Source organism: Euprymna scolopes, chromosome 32 (assembly GCF_053919585.1).
Source record: "Euprymna scolopes isolate OS-2025 chromosome 32, ASM5391958v1, whole genome shotgun sequence".
NCBI classification, from domain to species: Eukaryota; Metazoa; Mollusca; class Cephalopoda; order Sepiida; family Sepiolidae; genus Euprymna; species Euprymna scolopes.
In genome coordinates, this window is record NC_136513.1 from 88,022,353 (window position 1) to 88,036,826 (window position 14,474).

At 33.8% G+C, this 14,474-nt stretch overlaps 1 protein-coding gene across 1 annotated transcript in view; it reads left to right on the plus strand.

Moving 5' to 3' along the window:
- The first annotated feature begins 1,551 nt into the window (after positions 1-1,551).
- The window catches only part of LOC145256467 (UPF0462 protein C4orf33-like), a 93,409-nt gene continuing 80,486 nt past the window's right edge, over positions 1,552-14,474 (plus strand). The window contains exon 1 of the mRNA XM_080115403.1: positions 1,552-1,689. Coding sequence (XP_079971529.1) covers positions 1,681-1,689 — 9 coding nt within the window. The 5' untranslated portion in view covers positions 1,552-1,680. The remainder of the gene's footprint in view (positions 1,690-14,474) is intronic.

Here is a 14,474-nt window from a genome sequence, read left to right on the forward strand (position 1 = left end):
GTAAGTGTACTAGCATCTGATTCTAATACGGGGGATCAATTTATTAGAATGTTGTATTAAAAGCTGAGCACCCCTCATAAATATTGAAATTTTTTTTTTTTTAATAATATGGTAGATTAGTGTCCAATTGATAATCCGTTGAAAAAAAGGACGAAAACAAAAAAATACATGAGGAAGGGGTGCATTGTATAAATCCGCCCTAGGCTTTTGTGGTTAGCAACCTTAAAAACGTCAGGAAATAATTAATATTTAACGATGAGACAATGTCAAGGCAAATCTTTTTTTTTTTCTTTTTTAAAAAAAAAAAAAAAAGGAAATTGTGGAGTTATAAATTTTAACTTACTCCCCCCACCCCACACACATACCTTCAATGTTTGAAGTGTTTTTATGTGTTTACTATTTGGGACTCCTTCCTCCTCTGCCACCAGACTTGAAAAAATGTTTACGATTACATGTCTCGTTGATCACTATGTGGCCAATAAGTGGGTACTCATTTTACGTTAACTTTATATTGGAAAGTGATCCCCCATTTAAAGTTTTTATTTATTTTTATTCTTTTTTTTTTTTTTTTTTTTTTAATTCCTTCTTTCGTGTTATCTTTAAAGGCCGTTGAAACGTGTTAGCCAAAAATAGTAGGTTTTGATTTCTTTTTAGGAGGCAAAACTACACTGGGTTAGGTCGTAAAAAATACCAAACTTAAACATTAAATGAAGTAGTTGAAGAAAAAAAATGTTGGTTTTTTTTTTTTTTTTTCTAACAATTCGTTATTTTTTTTTTTTTTTTACTAATGTAAAAATTTCCCACAAATTCTTAGTAAAATAGTTACCTCCCTTAGAACAATTAGTTAATATTTGGAAATGACTTATATACCATATTTACTATGCCTCCCCACGGGACAGAGTTAGACACCAGGGTCGTTTTTTAACGTGGAGAAAAGGTACAAAAATAAGAATTGTCTCAGTCGTGTTGGATTTCTCCTCCACCGAAAGAGAACAAGAAAATGAAGTGCAGCATCTGAAGAACAGATGGTATTTATTTGCTCCCCCACCGAGCAAATTAGGCACAAGGCCGATTTTTAATGTGAGGAGTGAAGGGACGGGGAAGGGAAAAAGGGGACCAGCTCCCGAGAGGTGGGAAATGGGAGCTGGTTAATGGTCAGGCATGTGGGGTTGCCCCCACATCTGGTCTTTGTTAGTCATAGCTAGTCATAGCTAGTCATAGCTTGCAGCATCTGAAGAACAGATACTACACGTTGATCTTGACCAAATTTTTTTTAGCTGAGGACAAAGGGTAGTAAAACCGGGACAAGATCAAAGTGTAGTATCTGTTCTTCAGATGCTGCAGTTGCTGCAATGCTGCACTTCTATTTCTTGTTCTCTAGAGGAGAAATCCTTCACGACTGAGACAATTTTTATTTTTGTACCTTTTCTCCACGTTAAAAAACGATCCTGGTGTCTAACTCTGTCCCGTGGGGAGGCATAGTAAATATGATACACTTTGTTCCTTGCAGATTTGGAAAAAAAAATAAATAAATAAAGTGCGCGAAAGATTTGTTTCGTTCTCTGCCGACCTATATTTGACACATGAAAAAAAAACAGGTTGTTGTTGTTAAAAGCAACAGAAAAGTCGACTTTCTTTTTTTCGTCTACGTGGACTAAAGTATCAGTTTCTGTTTTTTAAATGGATCAAGTAAGTTTGTCTTTCTTTCTCTTCAAGATTTATCCACGTTCAACTTGAAACTTGCGGGAACCGGTTTTCTATACGATCTGTTTGTAGACTAAACAGCTTTGTATGTGTTTGTATTTTTTATTTGCGAATAACTAACGGAGTGTCCAGAATCCCCCCCCCCTTTCTTTTTTGTTTCACTTTAACTGCAACTCCATATTCAGTGAATATATTCACCGTTAAAATGACGACAGTGAAGTTTTCATGCATGCTGCAAACGAATATCGCATTTAAATTTGGGGCAGATAAGTAGTTTTCTAGATATTAAGGCCTTTATTATCCAATGTAATACCTTGTGACATGCTTTTCCAAATTGAACAAGTACTAATGCGCATGCTTGTTGCAAAACATCCCCCTCCCAATGTTAAGAATGGCGACGAACACCGAAATTCATTAAGTGATGATTGGAATATATTTTCCCGCCGCCTTTTCATTTACACGTGAACGATGAAACTAGCTAACGTAATGTTTTTAATGTTAGCAACTTTCGCATTTGGCATCCGGTGTCTGTTGACTGTTCTGTTTCATGGTGAATGCCCGGAAAAAGTCATTTCTGATTAATGTCTACCGGTTTAAAAAATGAGCAAACAAATTGGGCTGAGATTTGGAGCGGGGGGGGGTGCTGAAGATTGCCTCCCTTCTCTATTTTTTCTTTTTTTTTTTTATGTATTTTCGTCTTTTTTCAATTTTTTTTTTTTTTTTTTTTTTTTTAGCGGATTAATATCGAATGGGCACTAGTCTACCAGATTATCAAAGAGTAAAATGAAAAAAGTTAATATTTAAATATTTGTAGGGGGTGCTCAGTTTCTAATGCAACGTTCTAGTAAATCGATCACCCATTTTAGAACCACGCCATGTTTTTAAGATCAAGTTTTACGAATCTAGTCTTTAGTCTTAGTTTGTTTTTTGTTTTTGTTTTTGTTTTTTATTTCGGAAATTATTTTACAAAGCGAAATTTTTAAAAAATTAAAACACACACACACACACACACACACTAATTTAATTTTACTAATTTAATTTTAAAAAAGACTAAATTTGCGAAATTTAGTCTAAAAATGTCAGGTGGTCCTAGATTGGGTAATTGATTTACTAAAACGTTGCATTAGAAACTGAACACCCCTACAAATATTTAAATATTGACTTTTTTGTTAATTTTATTTGATAATCTAGTATACTGGTGTCCATTCGATAATAATCCGCTGAAAAAAATGGTAAATGTTACCTTATGCTACAACAGAACTCCGACCACTCTAATTTGGTTTTTAAGGGGTATTCGAGGTCGCTGACAACGAATCTGATAATCAAACCCGTCGCAAATTTACTGTTTGCCTGGTATGAACCCCCTGCACCCTGGAACTATTTTACGCCATTTCACCGCCTTCAGTAATATTTTCTTATAGTAAAGTGACATCACATCCCCACCCACCCCAATATAAACAGAATTTTTGTGAAATGGTAAACGGTATTCTACTTGGTAAATGTCAGCATTTTACTTACGGAAAAAAACGGTTAATTAAACTGCAGAAGCACCTGTAAAACTACATAAGTTCTATAATTGAATACCCCCCCCCAAAAAAAGAACGTTCTTTTAAATGTAAATCACTCGTGAAAAATTTTTTTTTTTTTTTTGATCAATTAAAAAGCATTAAAAGCTACGTAACGCCTGCAAAAAATGAATCAATTTTTATTTTTATTTATTTATTTTTTTTTTTTTTTTTTTTTTTTTTTTTTAAAAACTCTATTTCAACTTTATTTCAAATGTCTGCTAAAGTTTCCAGCGGTGAAATGGCGCAAAATAGCCCCAGGGTCTAGGGGTTCATACCATGCAACCGGTAAATTTCCGACGGGTTTGATTATCAGATTTGAATACCTCTACAAAAACCAAATTAGAATCGTTAATGTTCTGTTGTAGCGTAAGTTAACATTTACCAATCTATATCTAAAAAAGTGAACATGTCTGTCTGTGTACATTTCCCTAGGCAATAACTCTGTCAATTTTCAGTCTACAGACTCGAAATTTGATATACAGGGTACTGAGATTTGGGAAAATCTGTAATCGGTTTTCGGCCAGAAATTTGGCTGTTTAACGATTTGACCTTTGAGAACTCTACCAAACTCCTCCGACAATTTTGGGTCTAAACACTTGAAATTTTAGATAAAGGTTCCTTGGACATGGAACTAACTTAGTAACTTGATTTGAGCCCAAAACAATAAATTTTAAGGGGTCGTAATAGGGGTCCAAGTTTAAAAAATTGACAACTTTTTTTTTTTTTTTTGCTGCTTAGCATATACCTCCAAACACCCGGGCAACGCCGGGCATCCATGCTAGTAAAATTAAATTAATGAATAGAGAAGGGAGTAAGATTCTTCTGGTCCGCTTCCCCCCCCATCTCCAGAATAATATTTGTTAACTGGTAAATCTCAATCAGAAGGAAACAGAACGGTCAATAGAAACTTGAAGTAAAAATATAAAAACACTCTGGCAAAGTCACTAAAAAAAAAAATCAATCAATTATTTTTCACTAAGAAAATCAAATTTTACCATTTTTACCGATTAATGTATGTCGTAGCCATTACAGATCTTATTTCTGGTGAAGTTTTAAGGGGAGGTAACAATGAATTTTTAAAGATGGCGAGAAAAAATTTGGAATTTTAAAGTTTATTGCACAAAAAAAATAACCTGTGTAAGCATCTTTTTGTATTGTTAAATATTATTGCGTGAGGAATCTTTCCAAGTTAAAATCTATTGAAAAGTACACATTTTAAATATGTAAACCTTTGGTAAAATTATCCAATATCGTCCAAATGAGTCGGCCATTTTGGATAACTTGTATTTCTCAATAGAAAATGTGCGTTCCTCAATAGATTTTAAGGCTAGATGGGCTTTCGTAGGTTGATTAGCTAACATGACCGACTGATGCTGGCGTCACATGGTAATGTAAAATTGCGAAATGAGGATATAGGAACGAAATGTTTTGGGTATTTAGCAGATTAACTGTGAGAAATTCCATGTTAAACCACCATGCTTCTTTTAGACCGCCTACATGGTTTGCTAGCCGGTCTGTGATTGGTTTAAATTTGAATATGTCAGGTGATTTTGACTTGGCGCCCTTTTTGTATTCATGCTTATTTTTCAGTCTAAGAAAAAACACGAAACGGGAAAGACTCAACCCAGTGGCATCTCTGTCGAGGGAGCCAAGATAATTCCTTGATGGACACCAAACAATCAGTGAACAAAGCAAAGTATTTGCTGAACCTATTCAAACCAATGAGGACATTCTACTACCGTTCGGCATGTTGTTATCAGATTATTGGAACTTATCTTATTTCTTCATGAATCCTAAATATAAGCACCATCATTTCTCCATGTATAACATGGATCCAAAGGAATAATGAACTAACATTCCAACAAAAGGAATTCAAACTAAAGACTCCATGCGTATGGAAGCAAATACGGTCACGGTTTTTGCAAAGGACTTAACAGAACCAAAGAACTTTCATTGTGAATAAAATTTGAGTTTAAAGGCATGGCTTTGTTTGTGGAATTCATTTGCTTCGGCAGGGAGGAAAATTGAGCGGGTAGGAAAGAAATTTCTTACACACTCACTTTTATTGCAAAAACAGTGGCCGAGTTTGGTTCCATACGCATGGAGCCTTTAGTTTGAATTCCTTTTGATGGGATGTTAATTCATTGTTCCTTTGGAAGGATCCGTGTTGTTCATGGAGAACACGGGGGGGGGGCATGCATGCTTCACTTGTTTTTATTATTCATTTATCTTATATACATAATTATTTAATTTGATTTAGCTATTTAATTTGACCTAGTTACTAGCAAAAGTACCCGTCGTTGACTGGGTTCAAAAAACAGCCTACAGAAAAATGGACCCTGATTTATGAAAGTATGATAGGTTATGAAAAAGAAGGGTTGTAAAGAGATAGCTTCGAATTTTGGGGTATCGAAACCAAAGAAAAATATGATGAAAGTAAAAATAAAATAGATAAACCCCATAATTTATTATACCATACCTGTTCACACTGATACACTTATCACAATATTCTGTGGATCTATATTAAAAAACCTTGTTAAACTTTGTGATATATTTCCATTCTATGGAGGTCAGGCGCGAACGAACACCCCATAATTTTATTATACCATATTTCTTCAAACTGAAACATAATTATCAAAGTATACTTACGCAGATAGATATGAAAAGTCTTTATTAAAGTTTGTGCCTATTTTCATTCTATGGAGGCCATGCGCGAACGCAGATCCCACAATTTTATTATACCATCCCTATTTAAGTTGAAACATACTTATCAAAGTATTCTTATGTACATCTATATCAAAAACACTTGTAAACGTTCTTTTTTAATTTTTAAACTTTTTATTTCCATATTTTGTGTACCAGGCGCGAACGCAGACCCCACAATTTTAATGAACCATCATTCTGCCAGATCAAACATACCAGTTCCTGTGTCTCGATACATCTATCATTATATGTAATCAGTTTTTTAAAATAGTCAACCATATAGGAGCCTATTCATGACCACACACACACAGACATTCAGCTTTATATTATAGATTTAATTTTATTTAGTTATTTATATTTTTATTATATATATTTATTTACTTGTTACATTTATTTTATTTTTCTTTCTTTTTGATATGAGTGCATCTTAACTTACGAGCTTTCATAACGCCATATGAGCCACTGGGTCGTTAAGTGAGGCAGGAGATGCTGAAATCATTGAACATCCAGTTTTGAGTCTCCTGAACAGTTCAGTTAAATTACAAATCAAGAAGTAGGCTCTGAAATAGTGCATGTTCTCTCCTGATTACCCAACATTATCTGGAGACAGGAATAACTTAACCCACATTAATTTAAAGTTAAAACGTCTGATAAAGTTGATTATATACATGTCTGCAAGGTAAGCTGTTTCTTCCAAACAATATCTTCGGTTGGTCACTTGCTTCATTGCTTCCGGTAGCAAATATTATATATATATATACTAGCGGGGGTACCCGGCGTTGCCCGGGTATTTGTAGGTGTGTGTGTGTGTGTTTGGTAGGGGAGGGGGTGTTAACAAGCTAGGTAGGATCAAACCAGGAGCCTTGAAGCGAAGGTGGAAAATAAAGTGTGGAAAAAACTGAACTGACATACGTTTAAATTTATTTAAGAATTAAAAAATGAGGTCAAATATCACGCCATAGAAATCGTGCAGTTAACTCTTACTTACTTAGATTTTTGGAGTTTTATTTTTTTTTCGGGGGGGGGGGTGTTGTTTACACAAATTAACAGGTGCGTGAATTTGAATTTAATGAGGTCAAAGAGAAATACTGCAGTTAACTTTCACTGCGGGGTAGATTTTGGGGGTTTTGTTTCCCAATGAATAGCAATTGTCTGATATAAGGGGTTTCCCCCACATTGATCAAACTGGACGTTTCCGGCACGGAAGCCGGGTAAGTTGCCTTTGTTTCCGATTAGTTTTGCTTTTATACGAAAAAGCCAAATCAACACGAGAGGGGCCGAAATAGCAAGAATTTTGTAAAGGTCGATGTAAATAAATTTAGATGCGACGTGTGTTCACAAATCCGAGATATTTTAGACAGCATATAAAATGTTCTAAGAAAAAGTACCCCCCCCCCACCGAGAACCCTGGTGAAAAAAGCCTTTGCCGGCAATACATAAAATATGCACACACATTTTGCCTTTTATATATATACTAGCGAGGGGTACACGGCGTTGCCCGGGTGCTTGGAGGTGTGTGTGGAAACTCCGGGGTTGGGGGGGGGGGGGGGGGTTAAAAAAAAAAAAGTAGGTATGAGGATCGAACCCGAACCCTTGAGGCAAAGTTGTAAATTAAAGTGTGAAAAAAAAAAAAAAAAAAAACGTGCGACGTTAACCATTGTCCCACCGCGAGATGCTAATGGAAACACGTTTGAATTTATTTAATTACTTGGATTTGGCAGGTGCTCGTTTTAATGAGTTAATGAGGTCAAGTTTATACTGCGGGATTTTTATTTTCCCCAAGATTTTATAGGAAAAAGACTAACCCACATACGGCGAGCGACAAATGTTGAATATTTATCTTCCCGAAATCGAGCAAATTAAATAGACAGGCGAGCTTCGTTGTTAACTGTGAGATATTACGATTTGTGTGCGATATAAAAAGTTTTAAAAAGTTGTGAAGCGACCGACCGCTTCTCTGAAAAAAAGCCTTTTGTAGACACACAGAAAAAGCGAACACACATACATTTTCGCTTTTATATTTATAGATATATATATATAAAATCAAGAAGTAAAAATTGTTATTCTACAAATACATCATCAAGAAGTGAAAATTAAATTCACAAGCCAAAAGCTTCTATAAACTTAAAGAAATATAAATATTAATATTTACTTAGTAATCCCTATCAAATAAAAAGCTCAATACAACCGAAATAAGAACTAGAGCTTGTCATAAAAAAATACAATAAATAATTGTAAATTATAATTTAGTTTCAAAGAAGGTGTTCATCAGAGGAAAGATATTAGCAAATGAACATTAAAGTGAAGTTATGAATTTGCTATTATTGGCATAAATCGAAAAAGCATTTTTTTTTTTTTTTTTTTTTTTTTTTTTTACATGGGGATCACCACTTATCAAGGCCCAGAGGCCACTCGAGGATAAGGGTTAATGGGTATACATTAGTCATTGTGATTTTAGCGTAGTAGACATTAGTGGGAATTTTGTAACTTGGATCACTTAGGGGGACGGTTCAATAAGAACTTGTTCACATTGGACTTGAAGACAATCAGATTGTAGTCAGCTGGAAAGCAGGCAAACAGAACAGAGTTCCACAGGTGTGCAGTTCTAAGAAAGAAACTTTGTTCATGGAATCTACGTTTAGGTGTAGGCACAGATAAAGAGTGTGGGAAATTGTTGATAGTCTTTTTTTGCTAGATGAGTGTTTTCATGAAAGTATGGCGAGGGGGTACCATAGATTGAAGCTCAGTCGAGCACTTGCCATGAAAATAACGATAAAGCAGAGACAGGCTTCCTACGTCTCTTCTGTGGGAAAGAGGTTGCAGGGAAGAGAAAGCTACAAAGTCTATTTTGAACTCTATCAAGGCAGGATAAGCTGCTTCTAGCAGCTGCTGCCCAGCTGTGGCAACAGTACTCCATCGTTGGCCGAACCTGGCTTTTATATAGGTAGAGAATTGCATCTGGAGTGAGATATCTACTGGAGCGGTAGAAAGATCCCACCATTTTTCTAGCAATTTTGGCAATGGATTTGATATGAGTTCCATTTCAGATCGAGAGTAAAGATCAAGCCCAGAAGCTTGTCAAAGCATGAAGCCTCCCCAAGACGAGAGCCATTTATTTCGATTGGTGGCAGCTGGACAACAGAGCGTTGATGATATAAAGATAGAAGCTTGGTTTTAGATGCATTAAAAGTAACCAGATACTTTTTCCCCATGGTACCACGTGCTCAAGATCAGAGAGAACTTAGTCATTTATGGTCTTTGAAGTGTTACCATAGATGGTAGTGTCGTCAACATAAATGGTCTATGAATGATCTAAGGATGTGGTTTATGAAAAGTTAGTGTAAAAAGTTTATGAAATATAGAAGAGAAGGAGTCGTTGATTGAGGTGGGAGACGCTGAAATCATTAAACGTCCACTTTTGAGTCTATCGAACAGTGTTACATGATAAGGGCTGTCCCCTTTTCATGTAAGTATAAAAATAGGGAATCAGTTAAATGTAAATATGAAATAGGATAGTCAAGGATTCGAACTTGTGAAGCTAGATTTGGAATTGAGAATTCCAATCATAAGTTAAAATAAACACAGAATGTTATAAATGGAATGTCCAGTTAAATTGTTGATTCTGTTAAAATATTTAATAATACAATTTGAATGGAAACTATTTACATTCTTAGAAAGAAAACATAATGGAAATTTGGGTTACAGAATTAGCAAATAGGTTACATTCCTTTATGAAACAAAGAGAATGGAAAATGTTATTGTTAAGTGAGTTACGTAAAATTAGGTTAGAGAAGGATTCATGCTATGGGTCTCATATACACGTGCTCGGTCGTGCAATGACGTCATGAGTTATGAATTTAGTTAGATAAGTGAGAATCGGAATCAGTCAGTGGGGAGAAGCAGAGAGGTTCAGATCGATTCTCCGTTAGAGTCAAGGCACCCTCTAGAAGTGAGAGACTTTTAGAAATAACCATGTAACAACTTTGAATCCCTGAGATAAAATCATGTTCGACCGGTCGAAGAAGAAATAAACGTATCATCATGTGTTTTTGTATCTGCGTCGTCGTGTTGTTATTCAACAGAAAAGGTATTGTCCATTTCTGTCATAAGAACCTTGATAAAATCATCATCTAAAATATGTGTCAGATTATAAATGTTATAGAAACACTCCCGTTCACAGAACTGTCAAAAGTATAAATGTCAAACTATCGGTATATCTGTCTATATATCAAATCTCCTCTCATTGTGTATTGCAAGCTGTCGGCTCTCCTGTATTATATGTATTCTGTCGTTATATATAAATATTAATGTCACCAATATGTTAACATTTCATCCCTCTTAAGACTCTACCACTAAGACTCGCACAAAGAACGATACAAATACATATGTCATCATTTAATAATAATAACACCATATAACAACAGTTTAGCTAAATATAATTCAGATCAGTGAGGGGAGCCGATACTCAAAAAAAAATGTCCAGAGTGGAAGGCCCCTAAACGGTGTGTATTCTCTCCTGAAGACTGGACATTACCTGTATACTAGAATGGATTACCCTTAAAAAAAAAAAAAAAATGATAAACTTTATTATAGTCTACAAGGAGAGTTAGGCTCCAAAATGGTGCATATTCTCTCCTAATGACCCCACATTATCTGGAGACTGGAATGACATGCCCCACGAATTAAAACATCTGCTAAACTTGATTATATAGGTTCTTTATGACAACCGGCAATGCTCAGCTCAGTGGTTAGATGCTGGTGAAGCTCCATGACTTTTCCTAAAGCCAGAGTTGCACCAAAAGAAGGTCATGCTGTTTGGTGGTCTGCGACCGGTCTCATCTATTACAGTTGTTTTTGAATGCAGGCGAAACTATTGCAGCGAAGAAGTAGTACTGTCAACAAATAGATGAAAGGCATCAGAAACTTCGACAACAACACCCAGCATTAGTCAACAGAAAAGGCCTAATTCTCCCGCACGACAATGCCCGACTTAATATTGCTAAACCAACCCTGCAAAAGTTGAACGAATTGGGCTACGAAACTTTGCTTCATCTGCCATACTCTCCAGACCTCTCACCTACCGACTACCACTTTTTCAAGCATCTCGACAACCCTTTGCTTGAGAAATGCTTCAAAAACCTAAGCGATATCAAAAACGTTTTCAACGACTTCATCGCCACCAGAACGCAAGATTTTTACGTTACTGGCATAAATACACTTGTTTTGCATTGGCAAAAGTGTGTTGATTCTGGTGGTGCTCGTCTCGATCAGTAAATTTTTGTTTGAGCCGAGATATTTTCATCTGAATTTTAAAAGTTAAAATCCACAAGAACTTTCTTGTCAACCTGATATTATACATATGCATGCTATAACGTCATTATGAACAAACAGACAGGAATACAGATTTATTATAAATTATATATATATATATATATATATATATATATATATATATATATATATATGAGAGAGAGAGAAAGGGAACAAACCAAGTTATATGATCATAAACGTTTCGTCTTCATTTCAAGACTTCTTTGAAATAAAGGAAAAATTGATGAGTGTAACTTGGTTTGTTTCCTTTTATCTCACACTCTCGTCGGAATGTTATTTCCTTTATTCTCTCTCTCTCTCTCTCTCTCTCTATATATATATATATATATATATATATATATATATATATATATATATATATATATATATATATACACACACACACACACACGGAGAGAACAATATGTATAAAAGGAATCATCTGTGGACAAATTGATACTAAAAAAACACCGACAGTGATAATCTACAGTATTTATACGAGTTATCTCCCTTATACGCTGTGACAGGCAGTTATCTCCCTTGATAAATAAATGCATCACATTTTTTTTACGGAAAGAATCTGTATTTACTAATCTGTCTGATACAGGTGAATAAATAGGAAGTAAAAGATGAATCGTAGACAATCCAAATCAAACACAAGTGGTGACTCCTTTGTTTAAAAAAAAAAAATAGTCAACAACGACTTCTTATGTATAAAGTTGTCCGTTCTGTCTGTCTGTTTGTTAACGAGTTTCGCAGCCCAAATAAGAAATCCTCGCCTTGACTAACCCATACTGGCTTTTACGAGGAGTGGGGCATTTTTCTAAGTGATGTGACCTTGAGTAACAGCATGAAGCTGGACACTCCACCAGACTAGATGACTTCTTGTCCTGGATCCAGTAAGACTAAGAGACCAAAACAGAGATACAATAAGATATTTAAAGAGAAAAAGAAAGAAGAAAATTATGTTACCAGCTTCTTTACTGACTCAGTGTTTGAAATGTAAAAGGAAAACCATAATGAAACATTCAAATATCTCATATAGAGATCAAGTGTTAGACCCAGGTAGTGGTTCCCTGGATTTCTGAGAACTTCGACTGGAGTAAAGAAAAAGATGCGCAAGTACTTAAACAACAAAGCAAACAGAAAAAAAAGAGTAAAATAAGACAGAAGTACTGTTCTCAATCAAGTGACGAAGCTCTCTGGAGACAATATGCAATTTGTTCCATATTTTTTTTTTTTTTTTTTTTTTTTTTTTTTGTCGAATGGTAATCTCGCTACCATCGTAAATTAGATAAATTTTAGTAACATCCTTACAAACCTGATAGGTCCTGAACTGTCATCTAAGCTCCAGCCTCTGTCCCATCGACGAAATGTTGCATCGCTCTGCCTGTTCTACAAGTATTTTAATGGTGAATGCTCTGACGAAGTGCAAGCACTTGTTCCCCCACGACATAAACACCCTCGACAAACCCGACAGCCAGCTAAATCCCACCTCCACACAGTAGAGATCCCTAGATGTAAGAGATCTTTCTACTCCAGTAGTTTCTTCCCCAGAACTGCTAGACTCTGGAATTCCATTCCAGGTTCCTGCTTCCCCAATTGTACTGACAGGCAGAAGTTCAAGTGTAACGTGAACCGACATCTTGCTGTCCAACTCCCTACATAGTACCCCAGTAGTTGTTGCCCCTGATAGTAGCCCTCTACACTAAAGTGGCAATGTGCCTTGTTTGTGGTGAAAATGTAAAAAAGAAAATAAAAATCCATGTCAACACTATTTCAAAACACTTTTTTGTATAAAACCATTATATTTATGGCGAAGCAAAACAGTAAACTGAATTTTTTAGATGAGGATATTTTTTATTATTATTATTATTTATTATTATTTTTTTATTATTTTTTATTATTATTTTTTATTATTATTTTTTATTTTTTATTATTATTTCTATTATTATTTATTTATTATTATTATTATTATTATTATTTTTTATTATTATTTTTTTTTATTATTTTTTTGTTATTTTTTATTATTTTTATTTTTATTATTTTTTTTATTATTTTTTTGTTATTTTTTATTATTATTATTATTTATTATTATTTTTTTATTATTTTTTATTATTATTTTTTATTTTTTTATTATTTTTTATTATTATTTTTTTATTATTTTTTTATTATTTTTTTATTATTTTTTATTATTATTTTTTATTATTATTTTTTATTTTTATTATTATTTCTATTATTATTTATTTATTATTATTATTATTATTATTATTTTTTATTATTATTTTTTTTATTATTTTTTTGTTATTTTTTATTATTATTTTTATTATTATTATTTTTTTTAATTATTTTTATTATTATTTTTTTTGTTATTTTTTTTTTATTATTTTTTATTTTTATTATTATTATTTATTATTTTTATTATTTTTTATTATTTTTTTAGTTATTTTTTTGTTATTTTTTATTTATTATTTATTTTTATTTATTATTTATTATTATTTTTTATTACTATTATTTTTATTATTATTATTTTTATTATTTATTATTATTTTTATTATTATTATTTTTATTATTATTATTTTTATTATTTATTATTATTTTTATTATTATTATTTTTATTTCTACTGTTCTCAGCTTAAGTGGGATTATAACAATGTCTGCAAGGACTCTTGGCATAACAGATAAATTTCTAATGTTATGTCCTGTGGGAGGAGTGTATATATTCTTGTGTATATATATTTCATGTGTATGTGGATCTATATAATTATAAAAATGTGTGTGTGTGTGTGTGTGTGTGTGTGTGTGATATAAGGAGATTTTTAAGACACATACCTTTTTCTCCATTCTTGATCAGTGCCCCCTCGCCACGATTCATGCCTGCTCCCCAAAAACACAACTTGATTTTATTGTTTGCAGAAAGTCTTTATTCCGGATTCTATCGTTGACAGGACCTTAGCATCGCTGAGTCGATTCAGATCTCTTTTCTTTCCCCATTTTCTCATCTTGAATCTTTGATTGTTTGACTGCGATTCCCCTGGCTAACTCTAGACTAACTGCGATTAATTAGACTAGAAACGAATGTGCGTTCCTGTTTATTTTAAGATATATATGTGGGGCAGTAACATCCCATTAACCAGTTTGCACTCTAGAATGCACCCCTTGACCCGTGACGCTTGCCAATCTCTCCGT